Source organism: Haliaeetus albicilla, chromosome 5, assembly GCF_947461875.1.
Source record: "Haliaeetus albicilla chromosome 5, bHalAlb1.1, whole genome shotgun sequence".
In the NCBI taxonomy this organism is placed as follows: Eukaryota; Metazoa; Chordata; class Aves; order Accipitriformes; family Accipitridae; genus Haliaeetus; species Haliaeetus albicilla.
The window spans coordinates 6057931-6084367 of record NC_091487.1 but is presented as its reverse complement, the minus strand read 5'-3'; the positions used below and the strand labels follow the sequence as shown (position 1 = coordinate 6084367).

The following is a 26437-nucleotide window of genomic DNA, read 5'->3' as shown; positions in this document are numbered from 1 at the left end:
GCTCTGCCCCGCCCGGATTGGGCGCCGCGGACAGCACCCCCATTGGTCACAGGGAAGCCTGCAGAGGGCATTGGCCAGGCGTCGACGCAGGTAGCGCCAAGATGACTTTTGATTGGCGCCTCTTCGGAGCGCCAGCCGATTGGCGGAGGTTGAAGTGAAGTCAGCGTCCCCCCGCGGCTGATTGGCGGGAGCGGGATCCGGATGTAGCTCTGGGCGCGGTGACTGGCCACTGCCGGGAGACAGGAAGAGCAACGGAGCCATGTGATTGGTGCGGGCCGTCTCTTGGAGACGCGGTGGGGCGGGGACGGGAGAGAGGGAGGGAAGGGAGGGGCGGAGACGGCGTCCTGCGGTGGCGGCGGCGGCCCGGGGCAGGCAGAGCGCATGCGCCGCGGTCAGCCTCCCGGCGCCATTTTGTGTGAGGCTCTTTCCCATTTTAGGCCGCGGGAGGAAGGGAGCGGGAGTGGCCGGTGCCTCTCCCGGGGGGGCGGCGAGGCGGGGGGGCTGCGGGTCAGCGGCTGAAGGGCTCGGCGGGAAGCCTCCTCCTGCCGGGGTTTCTTCCCCGCGGCCTACCCCCGCGGCCGTCGTCTCGTCCGTTCTCCCGCTCGGCGGCGATGGCGCAGGAGCGGGCCCGGCCGGACCCGGAAGTGAAGCGGCGGCCATGGAGGGGCGGCGGCGCCTCTGGCGGCTTGTCGGCGGTACCGCCCGCCGGGAGGGCGCGGAGGAGCCGGTCGGTCGGCCGGCCGAGCTGCCCGGTGAGGCGCGGACCCGCCAGCGACCGTCCCCCGCGGCTCTCTCCGCGGAGCCCGCCGGAGCGGTGCTGAGGCAGGCCCGCCCGCCCGCCGCGGTGGCTGCCGAGCGCCCCAGCAGAGACACCGCCGGGGCTGCAGGTAGGGGCTGCAGGCGCCGCCCGTGCCGCCTTCCCCTCACGCCGGTCCCTCGGCCGGTGCGGGCGGGACGCGGGTGGCTGCGCTTCCCTCGGAGGAAGGCGTTGCTCCGTCGCCGTTAATCGTCTCCCTGCTGCCCGTGACGCATTTTGGGGTGAAACCCGGGGAGGGGGACGTGACCGTCTCTTGCTGCCCGGTCGCTTCTGCACGTGGTGCTGGCGGTAGTGATGGCCTCCTGCCAGGCGGCTGAGGCCATCTCTTCGCAGGAAGACGCAGCAAGGACGGGGGAAGAGTGGTGGTGATGGGGCTGAGTGCTTTTGGGGGTGTGTGGGGGGAGATAGATTGTAGTCTTGTACGTGCCTGTGACAGATGCTCTCTGAAGGTGCAGCCTTATAAGGCAGGATATCTGCACCTGTCAGAGGTCCTCTGAGAGAATTTGGTCTTGGAGGCCTGCTTTGACACTCCTAGATAGGAGTTATGAACTGAAGCCTGTAATAAAACCGTATCTTTTAATATTCGTTTCACATTTTGACTTCTTACCTAAAATCTGCTCCATGGTTGACTGTAATGCAGATCTGTTGTTTTTCCACAAAGTGATGAGCATCTGTCTGACAGTGCTTGCTCTTAGCTACAAGACATACCTTAGGTTGATCTGGAGCAAGAGCTGAGGGGCCTATCAACATAGTTAAGAGATCCATTGTGCTAATTTGACAGAAATGGATTGTTAGTTTAGGTGTAGTTTCCCTGTAAGTGCTGTTTGAAGGTGAGGGGTTTTTTTGGTTTGGTTTTTTTGTTTGTTTTTTTTTTTTAACTAAATCTGGTGCTTTGGAAAGCAGCAAGCAATGGATGGTTTTCTAGGGAGTTTAATGAGCAGTGGTGTATATTATAGATAAGCTCTGAAGGTTTAGTAAGGCATAATGCAAAGGAGCCATATTTAGAATTGACTGCAGGAGATGTCTAACATGGGGGGGAGGGTAGCTCTAGAGTTCTGGTGTTTGGGTCTGGGTTGTAAATACAAAGGTGCTTGAGGATGTATACAAAATGGATGAAGTTTTGAGGCATTTAGTGCTGAGGGAACTTTGATTCTGTGTTGTAGTTCCACTTTATGCAGTGGATAAACTGAAGAGCAAACTGTTGTTTAGAATATATTAAATCTAACCCAAATGTTAACAAAACTTAAAAAATTCACTGAATGTGAACTTCTAATCTCTCTGTGGAATGTATTGGCCAAATCATGACTTAGATTGTGAGCTTTTTTTGAGGCACAATTTGTATCTCTGTACTAAGTATAGTACCATTCAATAAATAATAGTTTGTGACAAAACTAATCAGTCTTGTTTCTGATTTCTAGCAGAAAAATCCTGCCTGTGGATGTATCTGTTACAGCTGGCATGCTTAGGAAGTTCATGGCACATCACCCGTCTAGCTGTTGTGAGGAAAAGGACTCTCTATAGCCAGTCAGCAGGAGAGGTGACTTGTTCTTGTATGGCATTTAAAGCACCTAAGAACACCTAGCTAGGCAGCCCAACAAACAGGGTAACCGTGCTCACACAACTTAGGGATGATGTCTAGTATAATGGAATGAAAAAGCTGTGCTTTTGGCAAGCCGGAGAAAAGGGTCTAAGTTTGGTTTAAAATAACTTTTCATTGGAACAGGAACTTCAGGACTCAAGAGTTATGCCATGATATTGAAATTTTGCATCCAAAATGTATGTCAGTGTTAACTAGCCCTGAGATTTCAAGACAGCTTGCCTATACTGGATCCTGTGGCTGTGCCCCATGCCCCAGTGCGATCCCTTATAGGGAAACAGTTAAAATGAGTGGAAGAAATGAGCAGCAGACTTTTCTGTTGTGAGCCACTTTATCATAAGCCACTCTGTTAACTTTACAAAGTTAACACTTTTAGAAGCTCTAGAGTCAGACAATCATAGTAAGTCCTTTCAGTATCTAATCTCTCTGCAAATAGACATGCTATAAGATAGAAAAACTTTTAACATCGTTGTTCAAAGCAGCAGTACTTGTGTTACGTGTACTTTGTTAGTACCAAAGGTCTTGTAGATGCAGTACAGGAGATTGACCTGGGGATATGCATTTTGGTCTTAGCTTGTGCAAATTAGCACAAGGCTTCTTAATTTCAAAACACAAAAGCATCAAAGGCAATCTAAGCATGACACTGATCTTTGGTCATGTGTAATTCTAGAGTTTAGGTGATGGCTGTAAGTAAATTAGAAAAAATAATGATGTATTTTAAAATGTCTGTGGTGTATTAGTTGCAGAATATACAGAAGTTTTGCCCAAAGTCTTCTGTATATGTGGCACTCAATAGGAAAAGGCAAGTAGAGGAATGTCTCTATCTTGCAGTGTTCTTCATAAGAAGAGCGGAGTAAGTAGCAGCCAAATAAAGCTGTTGAATGTATCATGTGGCTTCCTTGAGAAGAGAGGCAAAATAATGAGAAGAGAGATTTCTGGGATAAGTAAGATGTTTTAATTCTGTTCAGTAGTCACATATTGCTCTTGACATGCTGCATTTACACGTAGATAAAAGAACTCAGAATACACATACAATCACAGCCAAAATATTCTAGAAATAGTAAAAATATTGATTCATGTTCCACTGAGTTTCTTTGTATGTAATGACGTATTATGCTACTGTCAGACTTTGCAGATGTTCAGGAGACTTCTAGCTTTTTATTTTTGTCTGAAGTGTTTAGTTCTCCTTTTTTTTAAATGCTCTTCCCCTTGGTGTTTCTATTCTGTAACTAAATAGGTAACACTTTTCCAGTGGTGGTTGAGCAAGCATCTGCCTTGCAGTTCAGAACCTCTGTCTGTGTGGAACTGCTGTGTTTCTGCTCAAATAAAGGTCATGTGCATGCTTCCCACAATGCTTTATTATCGAAGTGATTGCAAACTGCTCAGACAAGAGTGTGGTAGGAAGTTGTGAAGTAGTTAGTGTGTAGGTATGAAGGAAAAAAAACCCTGACAAATGTGAAGTTGACAAGAGAAAAGTTCAGTCAGTAATAGTGGGATTGTAAGAATGAAAGGTCAAACCTTCTTTCCTAGTCATGGAGAAAATTGTGCTTTACTGTCAACTATCAGCAATAAGTTCCTTCGTATTTATTGTTGTGTGTGTGTGAGAGAGAACAAAAAAAAAACCAAACAAGAACACCTGTTAATGCTAAATGCTTACCTACAGTTTCCCCAGCTCTGGCATATTCCTGTCCCCATTTTTGGAAAAATGGATATTTAGTTATTCAGACATAACTCTGCATGCTGTTTTTCATCATTTCCTTGTCAGTGTTGCTGCTGGAGAAGACACAAAGTTTAGCAACCCTTGGGAAGCCTGAATTAGTTCATTATATCCACTGGAGAGTTTAGTAGTGGTTTCTTGAATCTGGTACGGGTATGTTTTGCAGCAGTGCAGTATCTCTTCTGGATATGAATAATCATGAAAATATTTACAACATAGAGTACTCTGTCATAAATATTTGTGTGAGGAAAAAATCTCAGATTGGGTTTCCTGTCAGCTCTGCGGCTAATAATAATACTCACTTTGTAGTTGCTTTTTCCAGTAACGCTAGTGAAATGATGTGCTCCGCTTGTCAGAGTAGCTCTTGTTAGCAGCTTCAGAGACCTCCAGGGAGAAGTAGTCCCATTTTTACTGAATAAACTATGTCCAGACTTTGTTGTGCTTTGTGGCTGCAGATCTTAACTACGGTCCCATGTGTTACAAAATGTGTGCAGTGATGCATTACCTGATCTGTGTTATTAGCAGCCTAGCACCAAGAGAAGAGGGTTTAGTTCTCAACTGATAAAACTGCTGCTTTCATTCTAGCCTGTTAGCTGTGTGGGGGTGTTCTGGCACGTATCGTGCAATCTTTTAATTCCAAACGTAAAAATGTTCCTTTTTTTTAAGACTGATTTGGTAATCTTGTGTTTGGACAGAGTAAGAGCTGTATTGTGAGAGACTATTTTTATTCTTTCTGGTATGTAATTTTCTATTATGATCGCTAACATATTTGTATCAAATATTAATGTTAGCTAATTTAGCAACTATGGAGGAAGGGTGCCCGTTGCCAGGGTTTACTTAAGATTGGAGTCTGAAGCCAGTTTTTGCATGTTTTGTCATGTGCTGTTAAATTATCTGAATATAGGTGTTTAATTTCTCTTCTGCTGCCTAGCAAAGGGATGCAAGATACGGAATTTGATTACAAATCCAGTTAATTTCTTGTATTATTTCTAAGGACTGCAAGTTCACATTGGTGACAATAGTGAGGCTATTACAGCTACATTGGGGACGTTGTGCAGTGTTGCAAAACAATAGCGCACAGTACTACAGGAGAAGCTGAAGATTTGTACAGCAGCTTTAATTTGGGTGTGGCAAAGGACTTTGGTTGTCATCATCTACAACCAAGTGATCATTCTGTCTTTCAAAACTTGAAGCAGATGCTTGACGGCAAATGAGAGTTTCATTACTGTTCTGGGTAGGAAAGCACCCTTACATATTTTTCAAAGTAACAGTTTGTCTCTGAATGCCAGCAGTAAAGGTGAAGGATTAGACCTACCTGTCGTTAGTAATCAAACCTTCTGTTTGAGGCTTTATTAATAACTTTTTTTTGTGACAGGCACAAGACACTAGTACTAGAAATGTATCCTATGCATGTACACATATGGGCTACGTTAGTGCATTGGCCATTCCAGTATTGTAAAATTTAATTTTTAAAACTCTATGTACTTTTTAACTGGCTTCCAAATTATCTCCACAGCATGCAGCTTTTTTCCTGGCTTCTGAGCTGTAGACATTATTAGCGATGTAAACATTTTATCTGTGGAAGTTTTGATCTTTCAAGGTGAGAAGAGATGGGTTTTTTCTACAGGATTGGGGGAGTGGTTTTCTGTGTAAATATAGTCAGTCACCAGCCTACAGAGAAAATAACAGTTTTAGTGTTCCTGAAATAAATGTAAGTTGAAAACTTTGAAACTTGCATCTGAATCTCTAAATAGTCTGTATTCTTCTTAACAGAGTTGAATCTTGTTTATAAATACTACTGCTTGAGTAACCTCCCATCTAAATCAAACATACAGGGTACAACTTGAATGCAAAAACCATGTGGTTTTGGGAGTGGCAATGACATATTTCATTGCCATGAAAACTAACAGGAGAAAATATCTTTAAAGTTTTAACTTTTAAGTGAGGTTGTATTTGAAGAACCTTACTGCATTCTTCTGAGTAAGTTAAGCTTCTGAAATAGAAGGTATTCCTCCTTAAATATTTAACTTCTGATGCTACTTTGGAGCAACAGTGTGGTTACTTTTTCAGCCTTTTGTGATACCAGACTGGGAGTAAATGTATACTGAATAGGTGTCTCATGCTATCCCTATCTAAGCTGTTGATTGCTGCTGATGTTGGAGAGCTGAAATAGGCTGTTGTTTCACTTCGGCAAAGAGAACTAACTCTGGATTAATTTCTCAATATCTGTGTTAGTAGATTCAGGGTTTTCTTCTTTTTTCAGTAGTTTTGAGTGATCTGTCATGGCCAACCTAAAGTAAGAATCTTCCTCCCTTATGGTACCTGTTGCTAGTTTGTATCTTGGGAAGGCTTCCCCCCCCGCCTCCCGCCAGCCCAGATAAGACTCCATGCTGCAGAAGTAGCCACGTTAAAAAGTACAAGAAGGAAATAAAGCTGTTAAGAGCTATGTCCTCACATACACAAGCTTTTTCAGACACTGGTAAGTGGCTTGCTTCGTTTGGATTTTTACTAAAATATATCTTTCCATACCTGTAGAGATAAAAAATAGGGTTCTGATACTGATGGTGAATCCTTGGACATGGTCCATCTGCCAGCATAGGTGTCACTCCAGCTTGTCAGCACTGATAAGGTGTTGATTACAATGACTGCTTGTTACAGATACAGGTGGTAGAGCAATATGATCCAATTGCATTGGGACTATACCAACAGCATGCAGGCTAGCACAAAGCAGCAAGCACTGCTTCTGCAAAGCATGGTTGCTCAGCAAAAGAAAGCTTGTGAAGGCAGTGGTTACATGGCCTTTCTTCTAGGGCTTTTGCTTGTCCAGATTACTTCAATCATTTACTTTTCAGCCTCAGCTAGCAAGACTGCAGTTGGTCAGTATCGATTCTTTTTTAAAAGTATTATTGCCCTCAATCTTTTGAATTAAATGTTTTTAGCTATAAGTAGCTGCTGTTAGTGAGAATCTACAGTTTGGCCAGTGATTAAATGCTGAATTTTTTCCTACTTAGTTGCCTTTTTCAAAATACACTTTTTATTTGTGTATATTGTTTGGAGGATATTATTACAGGTAGCTGATTTCCAAGTGGCCAGGGAGTTAGTTGACCAATCAACACTATGTAATGCACACTTAACCTGTGAATTAATTGCAAGACTACTGTTAGCAGGAGGTGTGTACCTTCAGGGATATGCTTTCCCCTGCAGTGTGTTTGTGTAGTCTGTCACCCCATTAGTTACACCACTACAGCTGTAATCAGAACCACTGAAATGAGCTGTGTTGTGTGACATCCAGAACTCTGAAAGAAAACAAAACACATGTCTTTTTGGAGAGTTTAATTATTCTGGATCAATGAAAGATCTTTTATTAGTGTGGGAGTGATCTCCTCCTTGCAAGCAGTGCAATGGGGGACAAACTGGTATGAGCACAGAAACAAGGTTTTGACTGGGGAAAGTAGTTGCTCGTTCAACTGACTGACAGGAAACACATTAAGCTACATTTTGATTCTGCCTCCTAAAACAGTATTTCAGATTTGTTTCTATTCCCGAGGTATACAGAAAAGTGTTGGGAAAAATAGCCTCTCAAGTGGTGTGCTTTGTAGACTGTGGAAACACCTAGAATTAGAGCTGAAATGGAGCTTTATGTAAGCATTCTGTTAAAGTCATTGAGCACTTCCCTGCTCTTGGCACCTGTTAATGTAGTCTAATCTAATAGGTCTCTGTCCTTCCCCAAAATAATGAAATTAGCAGATTTCCTTCTTTTCTAAAAGCCCTGCAAACAAAGTAAATTTCACTTCCAAAAACTTACTTAAACATCACTTGGGTTTGGGGTTTTTCGTGTGTGTGTGCATGTCTGGAATGTATTGGCTTCTGGGTGAATTTACTGTAATTGAGCCTACTATTAATCTGCTGAAATTGGAATCTTTATGTAGACAATACATATACCGAATGATATCTAACTTTATGCAGCAGTAAAGCACGCCATGTTCTTTCTGAACTCTTACTTGGCTTGTCTTACCACATCACCTAAAATGGTATTTTCAGTGGGTAGTTCTTACACTGTCTTTAGGGGAGACTTCAGGGGATTTCAGTTTTTCCTGTATCTGATTATATGCATGTGCTTGGACTATAATGCTGCTGCCTGCTTTATTCTAGTTGTCCATTTTTGGTTGGCACAGCAACTTGTAAGAACCATTTTTAAACAACTGTTTCAGAGTCCTTTAATAGCAATGTACTGAAGATGAAAGAACACTGCGTGGTGGTTGCTTAGTCCATCTGGAAACGGGAGACTTGGTTTAAGCTTGGTTGTAGATCCCGTGTTCTCAAAATACTAGAATGTATTTACTGGACAAACCGTAAGGCTACACTCTTACCTCTTCTGCAACTCTGCATAATTAGACATAATAGGTAGCAGGATCTTCTATGATGTAAAGTTACAAAGCAGTTGGTGTCTCAAAATAGCTCTCAATTCTTCAGTAAAAGTAACTTCCTTGCTGCATGTTAACTTGAAAAACTGGTGGGTGGAAGAAAAGCTAGTCCTTTTCTTACAGGCATATGCAACTGAAGGAAGAAAATGAGGGGGAGAGAACAGTCTCCAAACTGTATTTTTGGTGCTGTTACGGTCTCCAAATTGTCATGACAACTAATACTATTTTTCTCTTCAGAATCATGAAACTGCACTTTAAGGTCATGATTATCTTCCAGCTGATAAATGCTTAGGATGCATTGTTGAATTCACTGTTTTATGTTCCCTTCTATGGTTACAGTTTTATCTTAGGGAAGAGACTTGCAAAACAGCATATGCAGTTATTCCAAATCTCCTTCCTTAAGGGTGACTTGGACTATACAGCCAGATAGCATCCCAAACAGTATTGCGTCTGTATGGACAGTCACACTTTGAGCGTGTGGAGCTTTTAACCTCAGGCCATCAAGCTATTTTTGGTGATGAGAAGGAAGTAACAAATGAGCTGATGCTTGGCATACTTCAGATCTGCATCAGACAAATTGTTTGAAATGTTTCCTTTCTGAGAGTCAGCACCAAATACAGATCTGTAGTATTTCTTTTGGAACTAGCCTTAGGGATATCTGCCACACAGGAAATTTTACATATGGGTTATTGCTATGAGCTGTTCTTCTGTGAGCTTCCAACAGCTCAGTGTTACCATAATTTCATCAGCAGTACTAGTCAGTTGTACTGAAGGTATTATCCAAAGCAGTAATTTTTACAGCCATGTAAAGGTAGTACAAACAGTAAAAATTGATTATCCTGATGCAGTAGCCTAATCTTGATTTTTGAACTCTGCAAGCCCAGTAGGATATTCTGAAATCTGTCCTGGTGCAGTCATGGAGATGTATGTAAGTAAACTAGATACTGGAGCTTTTTTTAATTTTTTTTTCATCTGCAGTTCACCATAGACCCCTTCTTAATTCTCTTTAACAAGGCTTCTGTATGTGGACTTGCTGACTAATTATAACAGGGAATGTGACACATCCAGTCCTATTAAATATCAGAGTAGTGATTCATCAGGTGCTGAGTAACAGTCAGTGGATGTATGAGACTTAAAGGAAGAGGAAGCATCTTACTGTACAACCTACTCTTGTGTAATTGTTGGATCTATGTATTTCTAAATACTCGGTGGAGAGATGACTTTAAGCTAAGAGATGAGGTGGTCTATATAGTCTTACTTTCTGGTGTTCTGTTAAAGCCTGTGCTGTGGTTCTTAAGCAACAGCACATGCCATTAAAACTCGGAACGTAAAACGTTTCAGCATGGCAAGAACTGCAGTTACGCATTCCAAGTGGGTATTTGACTTTCTGCTCTATTATGTATTCCCATAAATGGCTACAGTCTGGACTAAGTAGGTTACTTGTCGAGCCTGAAGCAAGAAGTGCTGCTTGGTATGGGCTAATTATGCTTCTTCTGAGATCTTCAGAACTGAAACTTCCCAGAGCTTTGGGCAGAAACAATCCAAATGAGACTGTGAAGAATCACCTTTTGCTCAGATCTCTGATACAGAAACTTTTACCCTGCCCATTTGTTAGTCTTGCAATTCATTTTCATGTTTCAATGTTACTCTGAAGTTATAATTGAACATTTTCAGGCCAATTATAAAAGCTAGTTTTAGGGAAGGGGATCCAAGCCCTACTTGTGTAGGAAAGCAGGCTGCCTCTGCTGCTGAAGGCTAGTTCTGGGAGCCTTCAGAGGTCACTGTCACAGACTGCTGCTGTTAGGGCCATCATATTGAGCCTGCATATGTTGCATGGAGCTCTGAATCAAGTCAGCCAAACTGGGCTGCCCTAGTCCCTTGGCATGTTAAGAGACTCACTACTCTGAGTGAGCTTACTCAAAAGTAATAAGACTTAAGTAGGTGCATGTGATATTCTTTGTTTCAAGGAACAGCTCTTCTAGAGCATCACCTCTGCAGACTCTGAGTATACACGCTTTTTCCAGACATGCCCCACAGCTGAAGCTACAGGAGACTTGACTGGTGGAAGCTTTCAAATCTTGTGGTTTAGCTACCTGATCAGTTGTTGGCCTCTGGGCTTAAACCAAACTCTTCCTCCTAGATATTGTTTAAGACTGGAGGGTAAGGGAGTATCTACAATACAACTAGATTATTTTTTTTTTCCCCTAGTCCTGTACTTACAACAGAGCCTCTGCTAGAAGTAAGCGCTTTTTTTTTTCTTGAGATTTAATATTCTTTTCTCTTGTTCTGTAACAGATCTGGTCCTCACTTAAATAATAATCTCAGATCCAGCTTGAGCCCTTCTGGAGCTTAGCTTTCACCAAATTATTTGCCTCAGACAGCTCTATAGATTTAGAAAAACAAACATGGTCTTCAACATTTAATCAAAGTTTAACAATGCTGTCATGTCCCACTGCATTTCTAAGTCTTTATGTGGTCAGTGTTGCCATGAGTAGCTGTGTAAACCACTTCCTTCTTTTTGGAAGATTTCTTCCGCTGCTCAACTTCTACTCTTTGACACAGGAACAAGTAAATAGTAACTCTCAGTAGCAAAATTCATTAAAGTTGGCATTTAGCCTATCAGGTGTGGACTAACTTAGTGAAACATTTTGATGGCTACTGCACAAATGTATAATTAAGTATTCTTAAGTAACTAGCTTCAAATTAGTAAGTTACTTGTTAAATGCAATGTGGTTTGTCTCATCGGCTATCCCAGTTGGAACTGCAACTAGGTTAAGGCTACAAAAATAGCTGTAATGGGGAGTTTGCAGTAGTCTTTCTGTTGAAATGAGAGTCCTTCTGGACTAGAAATCTTTTCCAGTGTTCCCTAGGCCTTATTGTTAAAAGGTAGCAATGCTTAATTTCAGATTAAATAGAAGCCTGTTAGCTTTCTGTTTGTAAAGTTAAGGGAAATTTCTATACTAAAACAGCTTATTTAGTATTTTCCTGCTTTTTTCCTCCTTGCACCCCCTACTGAATCAATGCAATTTTTTCCCCCCCATTCTAATGTTCATTTTTCCTCTTTCTCCATGTGCAGTTAATGGAAATGAAAGTAATAGGATTTTTTTTTCCTTACCACAGGTAAAGATCAAGTCTCAAACAGGTTGAGCCTACATTCTGATAACTTAATTTGGAAAAGAACTTGACAGTAATAGTCACCTTGGTATTGTTTAACTACATGTTGCCATGACAGGGAAGACTGCTGTGCAGCACTCTGTTCTGTACTACTACCCACTGCAAAATGCACATACTCTTGAATTGTTTCTCACTGGACTTTATGCCTTTCCACAACAAACAAAAAATCAGAGCATGCTCTTCAAAGGAGCTTTTTAGATAGCTACTTATTAGAGACCATGGCAACTTGGAAATTCTGAATAAGCAAGTAGGTGGTTCTGTTCCTGCCTGTATCTTCTGACATACTGTGGAACATCTTCCTTCCACTTTATCTTGTAAATATATACAACTATTCTTGCTCTTCTCATTTAACCCTGAAGCCTGACTTCTGTAACTGTTTATACTTCCTGTCCCTAATTCTGAATGGCTGTCACTGAAAGGATTGGATGGATAGCTTTTAACTTCCATTTAGCAGTTTGTCAGCAACACTTCAGGTGTTGAATAAAGACAAAGAGAATCAAGTAGACTCTCTGCAGGATGGAAAGGTCAGCCCTCAGCTAATGTTCAGAGTGCTGAAGAGTTTCCTGATTGGCAGTCACTAATGACTCAAACAGCTGAATCAGCAGTAAACTTCAGTAGGAGATTCAGTTTGGAGAAATGCAACACAGAACTAAAGGCTGACTCAGTGTAACAGCTATACTATTGCCTCAGGAGGAAACACTGGAAGAGGCTGCCTGTCACAGTCATGGTTAATGTTGGCTCAGGCAGGCCCGATGGAGAGAGTTCCAGCAGCCTTTGAAAGCTATGCTCAGCTGGAGAGGCAAGAGTTAGGTAGCTAGACTGCAGCTAAGGCTTAAACCTGAGACAGTCACCAAGTACCAAGACAGACCCATCTATCTCTAGTGACTTTCCTTTGTCACAACAAGGAGGTAGAACTTGTATCTTGTAATCCCATTAGAAAAGAGACTGTAGAAGGCCAGGTGTTTTTTTCAAAAGGAAAAAACTGTATAAAAAAACCCCACAAACCTGTAAGGGAAAGCTTTTGTTTTAAGGGCTGGTGATCACTAGCATGTAGTACTAAAGCTGAGGAGTTTGAGTCATCAGAAAAATATGCATTTCAGATTAAGATGACCAATAGAATTTTAACTGCATGTACAAACAAGACTTCAATTTTAACTGAGTTTTAAGGTGGTGAACAGAATGGTTTGTTACCTTGTCTTTCAAGACTTTGAAGTGACTAGAATAGACAGTCTTTTTTCCTAGGAAGTGGGGAAAGAAAGCAGGAAAGCTTGTTTTCAGCTCCTAGAAAGGTCAACAGGTGATAAAGCTGTTTCAGAAACTAAACCTGAATGAAGCTGTTTAGAAATAGTTTAGCTCTTCAAGCATTAATTCCAGATACATTGCTTAATAGATCTCAGCTTTAGAACTTAACACAAGGACTATTTTAAACTGAATTCATTTTTAATTTCTCCTACTCTTCAAATAAGCCTAGGTTTAATACTTCTGATTAGAATTCCTTTTCATGAACTCTTGCTTGTTATATAGGCTGTTTGGAGCCATCAGCTGTGCACATCACCTTAAAACTGTAAACAGCTGTTTTACACTTAGGTCTGTTCTTATCTTTTCTGCCAAGAGACATCGCAGACTGTCACTACAAAGGAACTGCAAATCGTGATACTGCTTAACCAAGGAATAACCAAGTACTAGTTTTTAATATTAAACTCTGCAGTATAAACAAAAGACTTGTCAAATTTTTAAGCAGATTGTTTTTCTGTACCTGGCCTGGGTCAGATGGAATGCTGTAGTAAGCAGCAGCAACACCAGCCTGATAATATCTTTCCTTCTTAATGTCTGTTTTGATACAGAGTACAGTTGCTTCTTAATGATGCTGGCCTATACTCTTTTGAAATAAAAGCTAATGGACAGTAAAATGGAAAATTTATTAGTGCAAGTTGGTCACTCAGTTTCTTCCAGCAAATACATAGTAGCATCCCATGCTTAATACATTATAAACAAACCTGTTCTAAGTTAAGAAAAGTTGAACTTGTCTTGAAGTAACAATGTGTTACATATTGTCATCGTCTGATTCATCTTCCTCTTTCAAAGATTCCTATTTTAAAAAAAAGTTTAATTAAAAAAATATCTTAACAGTTGTTTTATAATTCAGCCTATAATAAGCAAAATGAGTTTTGCTGTAGTTTCACAATCCTCTCAATCTGTCCAAAGCCTTGTATTCAGCAGGCTAGTTCATATCTTTAGGAGGTAATACTGAGCACCATCATTACTTTTAGAACAAAAGCAAAGCTGTTAAATGCTGGAAGTCTAACTTTCTCCAGCTGGTTATCTTTAAAAACTGTTCTAGGCAACATGACTTACTACCTCTCCTACTCACTCATACCCACTGTTGAAAAGTTAATACAGTTACTTCTGAAGAAGCACGCCACCTGTGCAAGCCTGCTGAATTACACTGTTCTTGAAAGAAAACTAACACTGGATTATGCCGTAAACTTTGCTCTTCTCCCTTCAGAATAACATCAGCTAACACTGAAGTGATACATGTAACTACACATATTCCAGTCATCACAACAGTAGAAGCCTAACCTTCAGTTAGTTCCCTGTGCTCTAGACGTGCCTGTCAAGTGGAGCACTGAGATGACACCAAAATCAGACCTTACCTTGGCATATTTCTCTGCTTCTTCCCTGATGTCTTTGGGAACAATTTCATGTTTTCCATTGGTTACTGCCAATAAAAAGAGTACATCTTAAGTGGAATTCACACAAAGACCTTAACATACAGAGTGAAGTTAAGAATCAATGTTTTACTTTAGTTACAGAAAGTTATAAATTTTTTATAGTGTTTATAGAAATTACAGAAGTGCATTACTTTCTCCAACCCAGCTGAGTTCCAGCTCAAAAGCTTTATCCTTTACTTCATCATGAACTATGTAGATTCTGGAAGGAACAGAGAAAGTACAGATTAGAACAGATTGATCAATAGGCTAAATATACTTTCTTCCTTTCACGGATTTCTTCTGTTGAAGTACTCTCCCCATGCTTTCTCTCCTGCCCACACACACACACAAAAAAACCACGAGAGAATTTTCCAGGCTTAATTGCTAGTATAACACCAGATTAAATGATTACAGTTAAGATGCAGGTTGAGATGTTCCAGTTATCCTAATGTCATGGTTTAACCCCAGCCAGCAACTAAGCACCGCACAGCTACTCACTCACTCCCCCACCCACCCCAGTGAGATGGGGGAGAGAATTGGAAGGAAAAAGGTAAAACTTATGAGTTAAGAACAGTTTAATAGAACAGAAAGGAAGAAAATAATAATGATAACAATAATAAAATGACAATAATAATAAAAGCATTGGAATATACAAAACAAGTGATGCACAATGCAATTGCTCGCCACTCACCGACCGATGCCCAGCTAGTTCCCAAGCAGCGATTCACCCACCCCTGGCCAACTCCCCCCAGTTTATATACTGGGCATGACGTCACACAGTATGGAATACTCCTTTGGCCAGTTGGGGTCAGCTGCCCTGGCTGTGTCCCCTCCCAACTTCTTGTGCCCCTCCAGCCTTCTTGCTGGCTGGGCATGAGAAGCTGAAAAATCCCTGACTTAGTATGAACACTACTTAGCAATAACTGAAAACATCAGTGTGTTATCAACATTTTTCTCATACTGAACCCAAAACATAACACTACACCAGCCACTAGAAAGAAAATTAACTCTATCCCAGCCAAAACCAGGACACCTAATTAGAACAAACATTAAGATTCAAATAGTGCAAAACCAAGGCTATGTCATCATTGCAATACAGTTAGGAGTGTCCTATATTTCTTCTGTAAATCTTATTTCGATTTACACTTAAGACTAAATCCCTGAACTGTAATATCTTGTGTCTAATTAGAAGCCTGTACATAGATCTCCATATAGACTGCCATGCTTATGGCAAACGTGATGGTAATCAGCACTTAAGCTAAAAGTGGTATCACAGCATATGCAGTACCATCCAGAATAGTAAAATCACTCCTTAGTCCATGGGATAAATGTTACACTATAATAGCAATACTGATTTGACTGCATCATAGTTTTCAGTCCTCAGTGGCACAACACGTAAACAAACCGTAACACCCCTGAGTTCAGACATACACTCAAAACAATAGTAGAACATATAATAACTTGTGGATTCACTTGTTCAGAAGGTTGTATTCCTTAGTTTGTTTCAGAAAGCATTAGTAAGACAAAAGCTGAAAAATACCAGCTATTTCTAGCCAACATAGAAAACTTGGAGATAGTGGGGGAAGGAAGGATACCTTCAGCACCACACTAAGTACTTCCAATTAAAGTTTGATAAAAGTATTGTGAAACAAATATAAAGAACAAAGTTAACATTGGTGTCCTGGGAAATGTCACTATATGCTTATGTTCTTCTGACACCCTTCTGTCCCTGTTAGACTGGACTTTACTGATCATTGCCTAAGACGATCTAGAGGCCTTTCTTAATGTGTTCAGCTGTTTACAAGCCTTTTGCAATAAAGCATACCACTATAAGCTCTTGAAGAAATCATTACTCTGGACTCCAGCTAGTATTTTAGGGTTAAAAAATGATTAAAATCTTTGCAACCTTGCTAAATACTACTAAGGAGCTGAATTTGAGCTGAAAAACAGAACTATATCTAGAGCTGCTGTTAAGTTTTGAGGTGAGGCAGAATTAGAGAACAGAAGTCTTCTCATTATTTGAAAATCTGTGACTTATTTGTGCCATTTTAGAACTGCTTTGAGGTCCTTGCTAGATTTCAACAAGAGAGATCCCACAAATTCTTTCCTGTAGCTGCTGCCATGACAGCCTCAGACACAAACTCTGAAATAAACTCACATGCTGCAACACCAATGACAGAAGCATATTTATTACTTCCTTATATCCTTCTAAGCCATAGCCATAAAATACTGGAGATTACCATTTTGCAGCTGCAGGTTATTAATTTTGTGACAAGCACAGAACACATGCATTAAAATGAAGCATTGTAGATACCTGAAAGGATACTTGTATTTGTTTGAAGAGATACTAATTCACAAAGTATTTTCAAGGTAGCTTACTACTGGCCAATTCACGCTCTACCTAGCAGAAAGTCTTCTCTCTTCCTGGTACCTTTTTTCCCCTCTCTAGTACATGACTTATTGAATGGTACCTTTTTTTTTTTCCTGTAAATACACTATCCTCACATAGAGTTTGTGGGATTGGGATAGCATTAGTGACTACAGGCGATCACATCATTGATGTGTTCTGCTAAATTGCATCAGTAAATAGCAAATTAAATATTTCCAGTCTTTTCATGTGGTATCAAGCTTTATCATTTAAATGAGACCAGCTATACCCTATACACATCTTTAAACAAAGAGTTATACTTAGCTTCTTTCCTAAGCACTTGAGTCTTTTTTTAGGCAAATAGGAAGGCTGGGTCAAAGACCTCTGCTCCATTTCTGGACTGCTACTTAATGTCCGAAGCACCAGTTCATTGTTCAATCTGTGTAACAAAGCGTACAGCTCTTTCTTCAGAATCAGGACACCAAGGAGTTTCCCCCATCTGTCACCTGATTTATGTATTTTAAAACCAGTGACTGTATTCAGACAGTGTAACCTTTAATCCACGGGTGCTACAAGTTGCACCTGTAAGAAGTAGCAGATGAGATCAAAAGGCATACTTCTCACATCCTTCAGCATTTTTCAGTACTGAGTAGCATACCTCATCTCACAAGAAGAGAAAAAATATTAAAAGTAGAAGATACTACAGTTAGCATGAGCACTCATCTAGTAGAAATGAAACCTGGTACCCAGTTTAAAAGGAATAGTTTCAGTTTGAAACTATAGCAAGCTCACCAGTACAGATTTTTGTTGAGCTGGAAAAACAGGTTGGAGACTTACATTTTCGCAACCTCTTTAACAACATCACGGCAGGTCATTTCCTTCATCTGTAGACAAAAAAATACACAGCTTAAGAGAATATACTGGTTTCCATTTCCACAAGGCCAGAACATGAGTGGCTGCACGCATGCCTAATCAGCTTACTGTTCACTAGTGATAAAAGTGACAAAAAGTTAAGAGAAGAACTAAATTTATTCTCTACGATGAGTCTTTCAGCCTGCTATATGCAAGTAATTCTTCCAGTGAAGAATTTTACAACTGAAAGTTTAAAGCACTCATCAGCTGGAAGCTTAGGAGCTGAACAGATAAACCTTAGCATCGTAAAAGCTTGACTTGTTCTTAGATGCTTTATGATCAACTGACATAAAATCACCACATGTACAATACAGAGGAGGCACTGTATTTTCATGTATAATATTCATATTCTTTCTAGGTAGTATAGTAATACTTTCGGTCTTACCAATATTTTCTGCAAGCAATTCTGACTTTTAAGCAATGCCCTACATGGAGAATATTGTTCCAGTGTTACCTTGCTCAGGCATGCAGCTGGTTGTTACCAGCGTCTCATTTTCTATTTTCTCACTGTTATATCACAGTCTTTCAACAGTTTCACAGTTAATCAAAACAAAGTCTCATGCCAGTTTCCATGACATAATAAACTTATGGTTTATAGGTCAAATCTTTTGCCAGTCAACTCTTCTGGAGTATGAAGTAGTAATACATTCTACTGTATTTCATTAATGCAGGGTTGAAACAAGATTAGCCTCATTTCTTTTCTCAAGGTTTCATTTGCACAAACCAGATAGACATCAGCCTTTGATACTGCTCTCGCAAAAAGGCACCTGTCATTATTCATTGGAACCAATGGGACGTCAGTCACAAAATACAGTTCAATGCATTACACATTATACTGACACTTTCCCTAGCATAAAATGATTTTCAAGTTCAAAATAAGTTGTTTCTTTCTTTCCCCTTTATTTACACTGAGCTCAGAATGTAATCCATTAATTATTGTATTTTACCATCTCTGTCCAATTCTCAAAATGTTTTCAAAGCCGTAGTACAGAAGCTAGTTTTGAGACAGTAGTAAAGGAATTAAGACAACAACAGTCCTTTGTTCATGTTGAGTGTCACAGCACTCTCTGGGGTGAAGCACACCCCCAGGGAAGCAATGGGCCAGAGAAGAAATGCCCATGCCTGGTTAGACAGACATGCCATCACAGTCCCATCCCAAGGAGCTTCCCGAACAGACAGAGACCCATTGCCCCAGTGTTCATTTGTGACACTCGATCCGTAACACACACAGCACTGGCTGCCACGTGCAAATATAACTTGGGTCGCACAAACATTTAAAGTGCTGTGCATATTGATGCATATGAAGTTAGTAGTCAAATAGGAAAACTCACTGGTCTGCTACTGTCATGCATATTTACAAAAGAGAAAAGCGAAATAAATTTATTTTTTGCCGTTATCCTTTTCCTATCCCAGGTATGTTAATTCTGCAGACAATAAGAGTAAACACTAACAGTTTATCACAGGAATTAATTACGATTATGTCCATATATCAAAGAGTTGTACGTAGCATCAGAGCTGCATGAGAAGCACTGTAGAAGAGACCAAGAGATTCAAGTACTCTCCACATGACTACAAGTTTTCCCACAGCTGAAGATTATCAGACATTCGTATAAGATGCAACAGATCAATGCAGTGTTTTCTGCTTGCACCCTCAGCTACATATGAGGGTTTCACATACTGTGCCCCCCCGCCAGATACAGTATCTGCTCTGCAGTACCTGTAAGGCAGGTTTAAAGTTCTGACTATCTGCATGCCTCTTACTTTACACCTGTAGTCATCTCTTCCACAGGAACAAGTCTTAGTTGACAGGCTAATGTAGGTGGTATCACCCCACAAAAGCTTTTGCACTTCTATCTTTTTCCCATTTCAGTTTTGACAAATTCACCTCTTCACAATTAACTCTGACCTGGAAACCTGCCCAGTCTACGGTTAACAAAAAGCATCGGCATGCAAGACTGGACTTGCTTCACATTGCTGTGACAAGATCATACGCATTACTGAAGACATTCTGCAAACAAGCCATTAAATAAATGCAGGTAGGCTATAAGGCACACCACTGTTCCCATGTACTAAATTTTACCAGCTCTACTGTAAAATTCAAGCAATACACACCCTTATTAGCTGTACAAAAACTCAGTCAATAAAACAAGTTTTTGAAAATCCCAGTACTGCACAGAAAATGAAATTTTTGAGGTAGATTATATATTACCCAACATTATCTTTCTGCCAATTTGCACACATGGCAATTGAAATTACGATTTTTCAGATGCCAAGATTCCTGTATCAAGATCAGATGATGTTGTAGGCTTCCTACCTCTGATTTGGTATTCAAGCATCTGACCAGATTCAAGACTGAATCAAGCAAGCCTAGGAACATGGTAATTCTTCCTGTCATTTTTCAGTTATGATGCTACAGCACCATCAACAGACTGTTCTTGAAAGCGTGACAACCACATTAACTGTGAACCTTTCCACAAACAGCTGTGATCTACTTCTGCAGACCAAAACCATAAATAAGATGCTAGCAGAGTACTAAAGAATAATTATATGAGACAGACCAGGGTTGTCCCATGTTAACTGTCTCCAATTCCAAGGGGGTCAGACATTAAAACACAAGAGAAGGACAGATGTCTTTTCGGATTCTAACATAATTCTAAATCAGCTTAAGGCACAATTCAGTACATTTCAGTAGTCTTCTCCCCTCAGACAAGTTTTACACTGGCAACTGCTTGCAGGCTTCTTCAGAAGGCTACAAAACAACTTCTTGGTGTGCACTTGCAGAACTTTCCTGTAACGCTTCAGAAGGTATAATATTGTGCAAGCAGGAAATGCTGAACAGAAACAGCTCTTTTTGGTATCAGTGATGGTGTGCTGTATAGTTGTACTCTTCCTAGTGTTCAAAGCACTAAGTCCTTTTCACCAGACATGTAAAGATGTTTTGAAAGGTGTATTACACTCAGTAACAGCAAGCTACGAACACTATCTTACCCGGCAAGGATTTTATTTTTCTCCATTACATTTTCAGAGTCGTAACATTCCAGTGGTTCAGCATTCTGCAGTTCCACTCATTGTCCTTAACAAGACCAGCTTTTTTCAACTTTTAAAATACAAGGATCATCTAAAACCTTTGGAAGAAATACATATACCACCCTGTACAATGCTGCCCTAAGGTTGCAATTCAGAATGAAAAACTTAGTTACACTTTCATATTCACTCAATGACTTTGCTTGCTGGCATGCATGGGAGCGTATGTTTATGCTTCCCATTTTAAACATGTGCACTCCCTACGGATTACCCATTGCCAGGGGCAAGACTTGAGAAATACTTCTATTATAGAGGCTAAAACATCTCCTACAGTGTACAAGAAAATACTCCATCTGCTTCTCCTGTACTTTACATATTCTAGGCATCCAAAAAGGTAACGTAATAAGCTAGAAGCATTTGTCTTGAAACAGCACAACAAAACTGTAACATCATACCTGAAGCTTTTCTATCTCTGTTTTTGCAGCCTGCCTGGCTTTACCAATGGCACACCCCCAATAACCCTGGAAAAAAAAAAAAAAGAAACAAAAAATACACAAATTTCATTAAATACTAAGCCCTCTACAGTTCTTACTGTCACTTAGCATATGACAACCCCCACCCTACTCACACAGTGAGGCAGCTATACCCAGTAAACCTTGGTATTGTTCTCTCTTGGGGCACATTCCCAAATTGTTGAATAGAACCTAATTAGAAGATTAAGTACTACCACTGTTGATAGAAAAGAGAAGTGCTCAGTAGTTCCTGGACGGTGTTTCTGCTCAATTTGTTGCAATAGGTAATTTTTTTTAATTGTTATTACGGTAAATCGAAAACTAGAATGCTATAGTTCTACAGGATCAAAAAAACCCAAACCCACCTACCATGAAAACATGTTGAAGTATAAGCACATAAAAATTAAGCACTTCTATTTCCCTCAACAGTTATGGTATTGGATATATTGAAAGAAAATGAAAAAAATCAGAACAGTGTGAGTGTGTATCATCCTGTGTGTAATACACAGCCGAAGAGGCAGCACTAACAACAATTAACAAAAGTATCTATTTTGATTTGACTTCTTGTTAGCAGCCAGTGTCAGAGTAGCAGCCCTCTCATCTGAAGCTCTCTCTTACCCAAAGTACGTAGTGAATGGGGTATCACTACAAAACTTGCCCTTTTGGGGCAGCGCATGGGACTTTTCATTGGATATAGCCAGGTGGAATGAACTCCCAAATTTCTGAGAGACAAGCTTTAAATTAGTTTCTCAGAGACTGTACTTCCAAGAAATAAACAACGTGTGTTTAACAAGAACACGCAAACGAGCAAAACCCAGCTCTGTTTAGAAGAACACGCAAACGAGCAAAACCCAGCTCTGTTCATTTTAAGCTGTGATTCACCAGAGATCTTCCCAGGCAAAAAGAGAAAAAATTAACAGCTCTTTTGGAACGACACTTAATATTTTCCCAACAAGGAACTTTTAAAAGGGGAACTTAGGCCAAGATGGAATTATTTTTGACACACTCACGTATGAAACTCCTGATGGATCAATCATGTACAGTTGTGCACCATCATCATCATCATAGGACCCCAACATGAAACTGGATGAGAAAAGTAGAATTAGAAACATTTCTTCTACCAGCCCACACAGAATTACAGAGACTACACCACCTCAGGTTCCCTATGTTCTTCCTGTAGCAAAACTCCTACTGTCCTGCTACATTATATTATCATGAGAGCCCAGCACCTGCAAGCTGCCAGAAACATTTTACTTATCTGTAACTAGACAGCAGATCTCCCTTTATTAGTCCCTTTGTACTATAACTGCACAGTAGTTGTAACCTACTCTTTAGCTGCCAGGGCAAGCAGGATGATTGCAGAGGAAAGTTCTGCTTTCGCCACTGCAACAGATCTAATAGCATCAACTCCTCAACTTCAAAATTTGAGCACAAACTGGCAACCTGTATAGAGGCTTGGCATACTCTTATGCAAATCTGAGTTCTTCACCTAAGGTTTTACACACACAAAAAAAGGGAAGGGAATCTGTTTACGAGATGATTTGTAGGTTACTAATTCCAAGTTTAAAAAAAGACTTTAGACAACCTAAATAACTCCAGCAATTGTGAAACAAAGGATCCTTACAAATATGGGTATGTTTGAAAGACTTACCTGCAACCAAAAGGTCTGACAGCACTGTATAGTGTGTATGCATGCACATACATAGCCACTCTGTCCGCAAGATGCTAAGCAGAAAAAGAAAAAGAACATTGGAAATGCTTCTTTACAGAAATAAGTAAACCTCAAGTAATAAAATTTAATTCTCCGTGTCAAGACCGAGAAAGCCAAAAAATCTGAGTGAACTGCACCCATTTCTTACCTTCAGTGGAATATCATAGCCATAGTTGGATCTAAAGTTAGAAGCCTCTTCTCTAGCTATGTCTGCCAAAGAACGAGCATCTGCCAGAAGTCCTGCTACTGCCTGAAATGAGAACTGTCATCAGCTAGGCTAAACACACCTTGCAATAACTTAATAAAATTAATGAACAAAAGTCTAATTATGTGACTCAACCGAGATATTTACTGAATTCTGTGTACCACTACAAGCGAATTCAATCCAACTGGCCATCTGCTAACAAGCTTGAAACATGTCAATATGATTATGTATTAATACAGAAAAGAATTTTTTCTCTAGGAAAATCAATAACCAAAATTATCTTCATGTTAAATAGTGTCTTATGATTTGCCATGACTACACTAACCCAAACAATACTTCATATAATATAGATTTGACAGCTAGTTTCAGGCATTTCTGTCACACAGTTAACAACCACTTGATATCATCCCGATATCACTACTATGGATTAGCCAGTAATCCATACACAAGTCTTTAAAGAATTCAGCTGATTCCCACACTGTTGAGAAGAGAATCTTGTATGCGGCATCTTTTCCCCTTAACACACCTCATTTGTTAACTGTGTAAAAAATTATCACTTTAACACTTGTATTTATATTTACATTCAAGTTTGAACAACTGGAATGCTGAAAAGCATTTAAAAAAATTTAAAACAGCCTCAAAATATGTATATCTTCCATTTTAAATTTGGGTTTTACTTATATACATGTGTGCAATCAAGAATAAATTACAGAAAACAGTAAAAAAACCCACGCTGGCATTTCTGACTCTGTACACAGAAACATTAACATTGCTTTCTTAATCCACTTCTCATTGATTCTTCAATTCATAGATTTCTACTTTTGAGGGGGGTCCCTTTCAATTTATGAAAAACAAATATTAAATAGCACCTCACCATTCCAACATGTCGATCGACATTGAAGAGACGTTTATTGGAACCCTCTTCATAAAGCTTGGACAAAACTAGTTTTTCTACTCCAAAGACAACACCATCTTTGCATCTTATCCCAATTGCTGTACTGAAAGACAAGATAAATTAAGTTTCTCACACAGAAACAGAACTGTAGCGTAAAATATGTAACAGAGAATTAACAAAATACAAGAAACAATGACATAATTTCCCCAGTAGTAGATTTCTTACAGCTCCACTTTAGCATTAAAGACAAGGGGGGGAAAAGCCAAAGCTCACTGAACCTACAAACATTTTCTTAAATAAAGGAGGAGGGGGGTGCCAAAAGTTCCGACCCAAATAGTTTTGAACAGACTAGATGCAGAGGTGACATTGTTTGGAGTGATGGCACAGCTGCTGCCCTGTCACCAAGCTGAAGGATACTAGTATGAAAGCCACGGACTGTTAAACCTCTCCTTTTGGTAAATTCACTGTTAATCTAGGAGATGCAACAACTTTTTCTCTAACCCTCAAAAAGTGCATCATCAGGCATAAATTACCAACCATGGCATGAACCATGACACAAAATACTTTCACTGATCCTTATTTGGCAGCATGTGGCTACGATCAGACACTTGCGTGATCCAGTCCATGCCTTGCTAATCAATCCTCTTGCTGCCACTAGTGCGCAGTTGGGATTTCCACTTTACAGCATTCCTTTGTGTATACTTGAGGGAAGACAGATACTCGCAGAGAAGCTGATGTAGCTTTAGCAGAACTCGGATGTCCTCAGTTTCTTGAGGAATACATATAAAGTTGTTACAAATTTATGAGGCCCTGAGCATGTCAGTCTTTCAGTGCCTCAATTCACATCCATAAAATAGGCTTTTAGATACTCCTACAGCAGCTCTACTACCGTAACAGCTAAGCACCTCACACGCAGTAATGAGACCTGCAATCAGATTTTGCCCCAAAGCATAGAATTTTTATTGCCCTTAACACACATGAGTAAGTTTACTGGCTTCCTGTGCACTCTCCACAACACATCTGTTTCTAGCAAGCAAAAGTGATTCCTAGCAAACATGAAAAGTGACTTCTAGTAAGCGAAAGTGATTATACTACTTCTACACTTAACTGGAAGTCTCCTAAAATGAGCCTAGGGAGACAGTTGCTGGGAACTAATTTTAACACCACAATTCTATCCGCAATGCCATCATGCTTGTCTAGTCCAACCACACTGCTTTAAAAGTGGCCAACAAACATAGAGATGCAGATATTTGTATCTTACCTACTATTCTCCACAGCTTTCATAGCATATTCAACTTGAAATACTCTGCCATCTGGAGAAAACGTGGAAGCTGACAGGTCGTACTGAAGAAGAAAACACACTACTCAGGAAAAAAAAGTTATATCCCAGTATTTTCAGCAGTCTAGTTATTTAAAAATGCAAGACTGTCACCCACATGACACCCGATGGCTATGAAACACCAGAAGCAGGCTGGCCCCTTACATAAGATGCACGAACAAATGATGCAAGTGAACACTAACAACTACAAGAAGTCATCGCATCAGCGCTGGATATACCCACACTTCAAACCCCACCAATCCAGACATTGCACAGGTCTGAAATCACTGTGCATTACACAAACCTCAAAACCTACTGGAACATTCTGTGTGCTTTTCAAATTTATTTCATAATTTTTGAAATCATGGGTGTTTATTAACAGGAATACATCTGAAGTACTTAAAAGCCCAGAGGCGGGCTCCCTCCCCGCAGGCTCAGCACCGCACAGAGTGCAGAGCTGTGGCTGAGGACCAGAGGCAGGAGAGCGCAGGATCTCCGCCACCTCCTGCCGAGGGACCCGCGGCCAAACGCAAACACGCAGCCGCCCTCCCCACACCCCCCTCCCCCCCGAAGGAGCCCACGCCCGCGGGGGAAGGCGGCAGCAGGCCGGGGCTCGCAGGCGGCAGGCCCTAGGTGACGGCCGGCCCCAGGGCCACCAAGGCGGCTCGCCCAGACCCCCCCCCGGACCTGTACCGTAACCCCGAGTGCGGAACAGAGCGGGCACACAGCGGCACTCCCGGCCGCCCCGGCCCCGCTCCCCGCCGTTTCCTCGCCCTAACGGGCCGCAGTGACTCAGCAGCGGCTCCGGCCCGGGCCCGGACCCCGAGGAGGCCGAACCGACAGGCCGCCCCTCACCGCCGGACCCCACGGGCCGGGCCGCACTCACCCCGGTACCGATGGAGCTCATGGCGGCGGCGGCGCCCTCAGCCACGGCCGGACGGAGCTCCCCCCCACACACACACACACACAACTCCTGCCCGGGCCGCGCTCACGCTCCCGACAGCCCAACAACACGCGTTCCCATTGGCCCTCGCAGCGGCCAATCGGTGCCG

At 41.0% G+C, this 26437-nt stretch overlaps 1 protein-coding gene and 1 long non-coding RNA gene across 2 annotated transcripts; one reads left to right on the top strand and one right to left on the bottom strand.

Moving 5' to 3' along the window:
* The first annotated feature begins 62 nt into the window (after positions 1 to 62).
* On the top strand, positions 63 to 19885 carry LOC138685377 (uncharacterized). Its single transcript, XR_011324603.1, has 3 exons — positions 63 to 887; positions 2236 to 2420; positions 19591 to 19885. It is a non-coding gene; the product is annotated as an uncharacterized lncRNA (long non-coding RNA).
* Positions 13630 to 26437, bottom strand: PSMA3 (proteasome 20S subunit alpha 3). The gene is made up of 11 exons (XM_069783164.1): positions 26272 to 26437; positions 25329 to 25411; positions 24047 to 24170; positions 23116 to 23217; positions 22908 to 22981; positions 22267 to 22339; positions 21200 to 21265; positions 17646 to 17692; positions 14593 to 14660; positions 14384 to 14448; positions 13630 to 13818 (listed from the first exon to the last, which is right to left on the bottom strand). The coding sequence occupies exons 1-11, from the start codon at positions 26290 to 26292 to the stop codon at positions 13774 to 13776; spliced, it is 768 nt and encodes a 255-aa protein (XP_069639265.1). The 5' UTR covers positions 26293 to 26437; the 3' UTR covers positions 13630 to 13773.

Excerpts from the sequence above, each read along its gene's own strand:
- PSMA3 (XM_069783164.1), bottom strand. The coding sequence starts at position 26,292 with ATGAGCTCCATCGGTACCGGG. Across the intron at positions 22,340-22,907 it reads GTCAGACCTTTTGGTTGCAG|TTTCATGTTGGGGTCCTATG; the intron begins GTAAGTCTTTCA and ends TTTCTCATCCAG. Across the intron at positions 21,266-22,266 it reads ATCCATCAGGAGTTTCATAC|GGTTATTGGGGGTGTGCCAT; the intron begins GTGAGTGTGTCA and ends TTTTTTTTCCAG.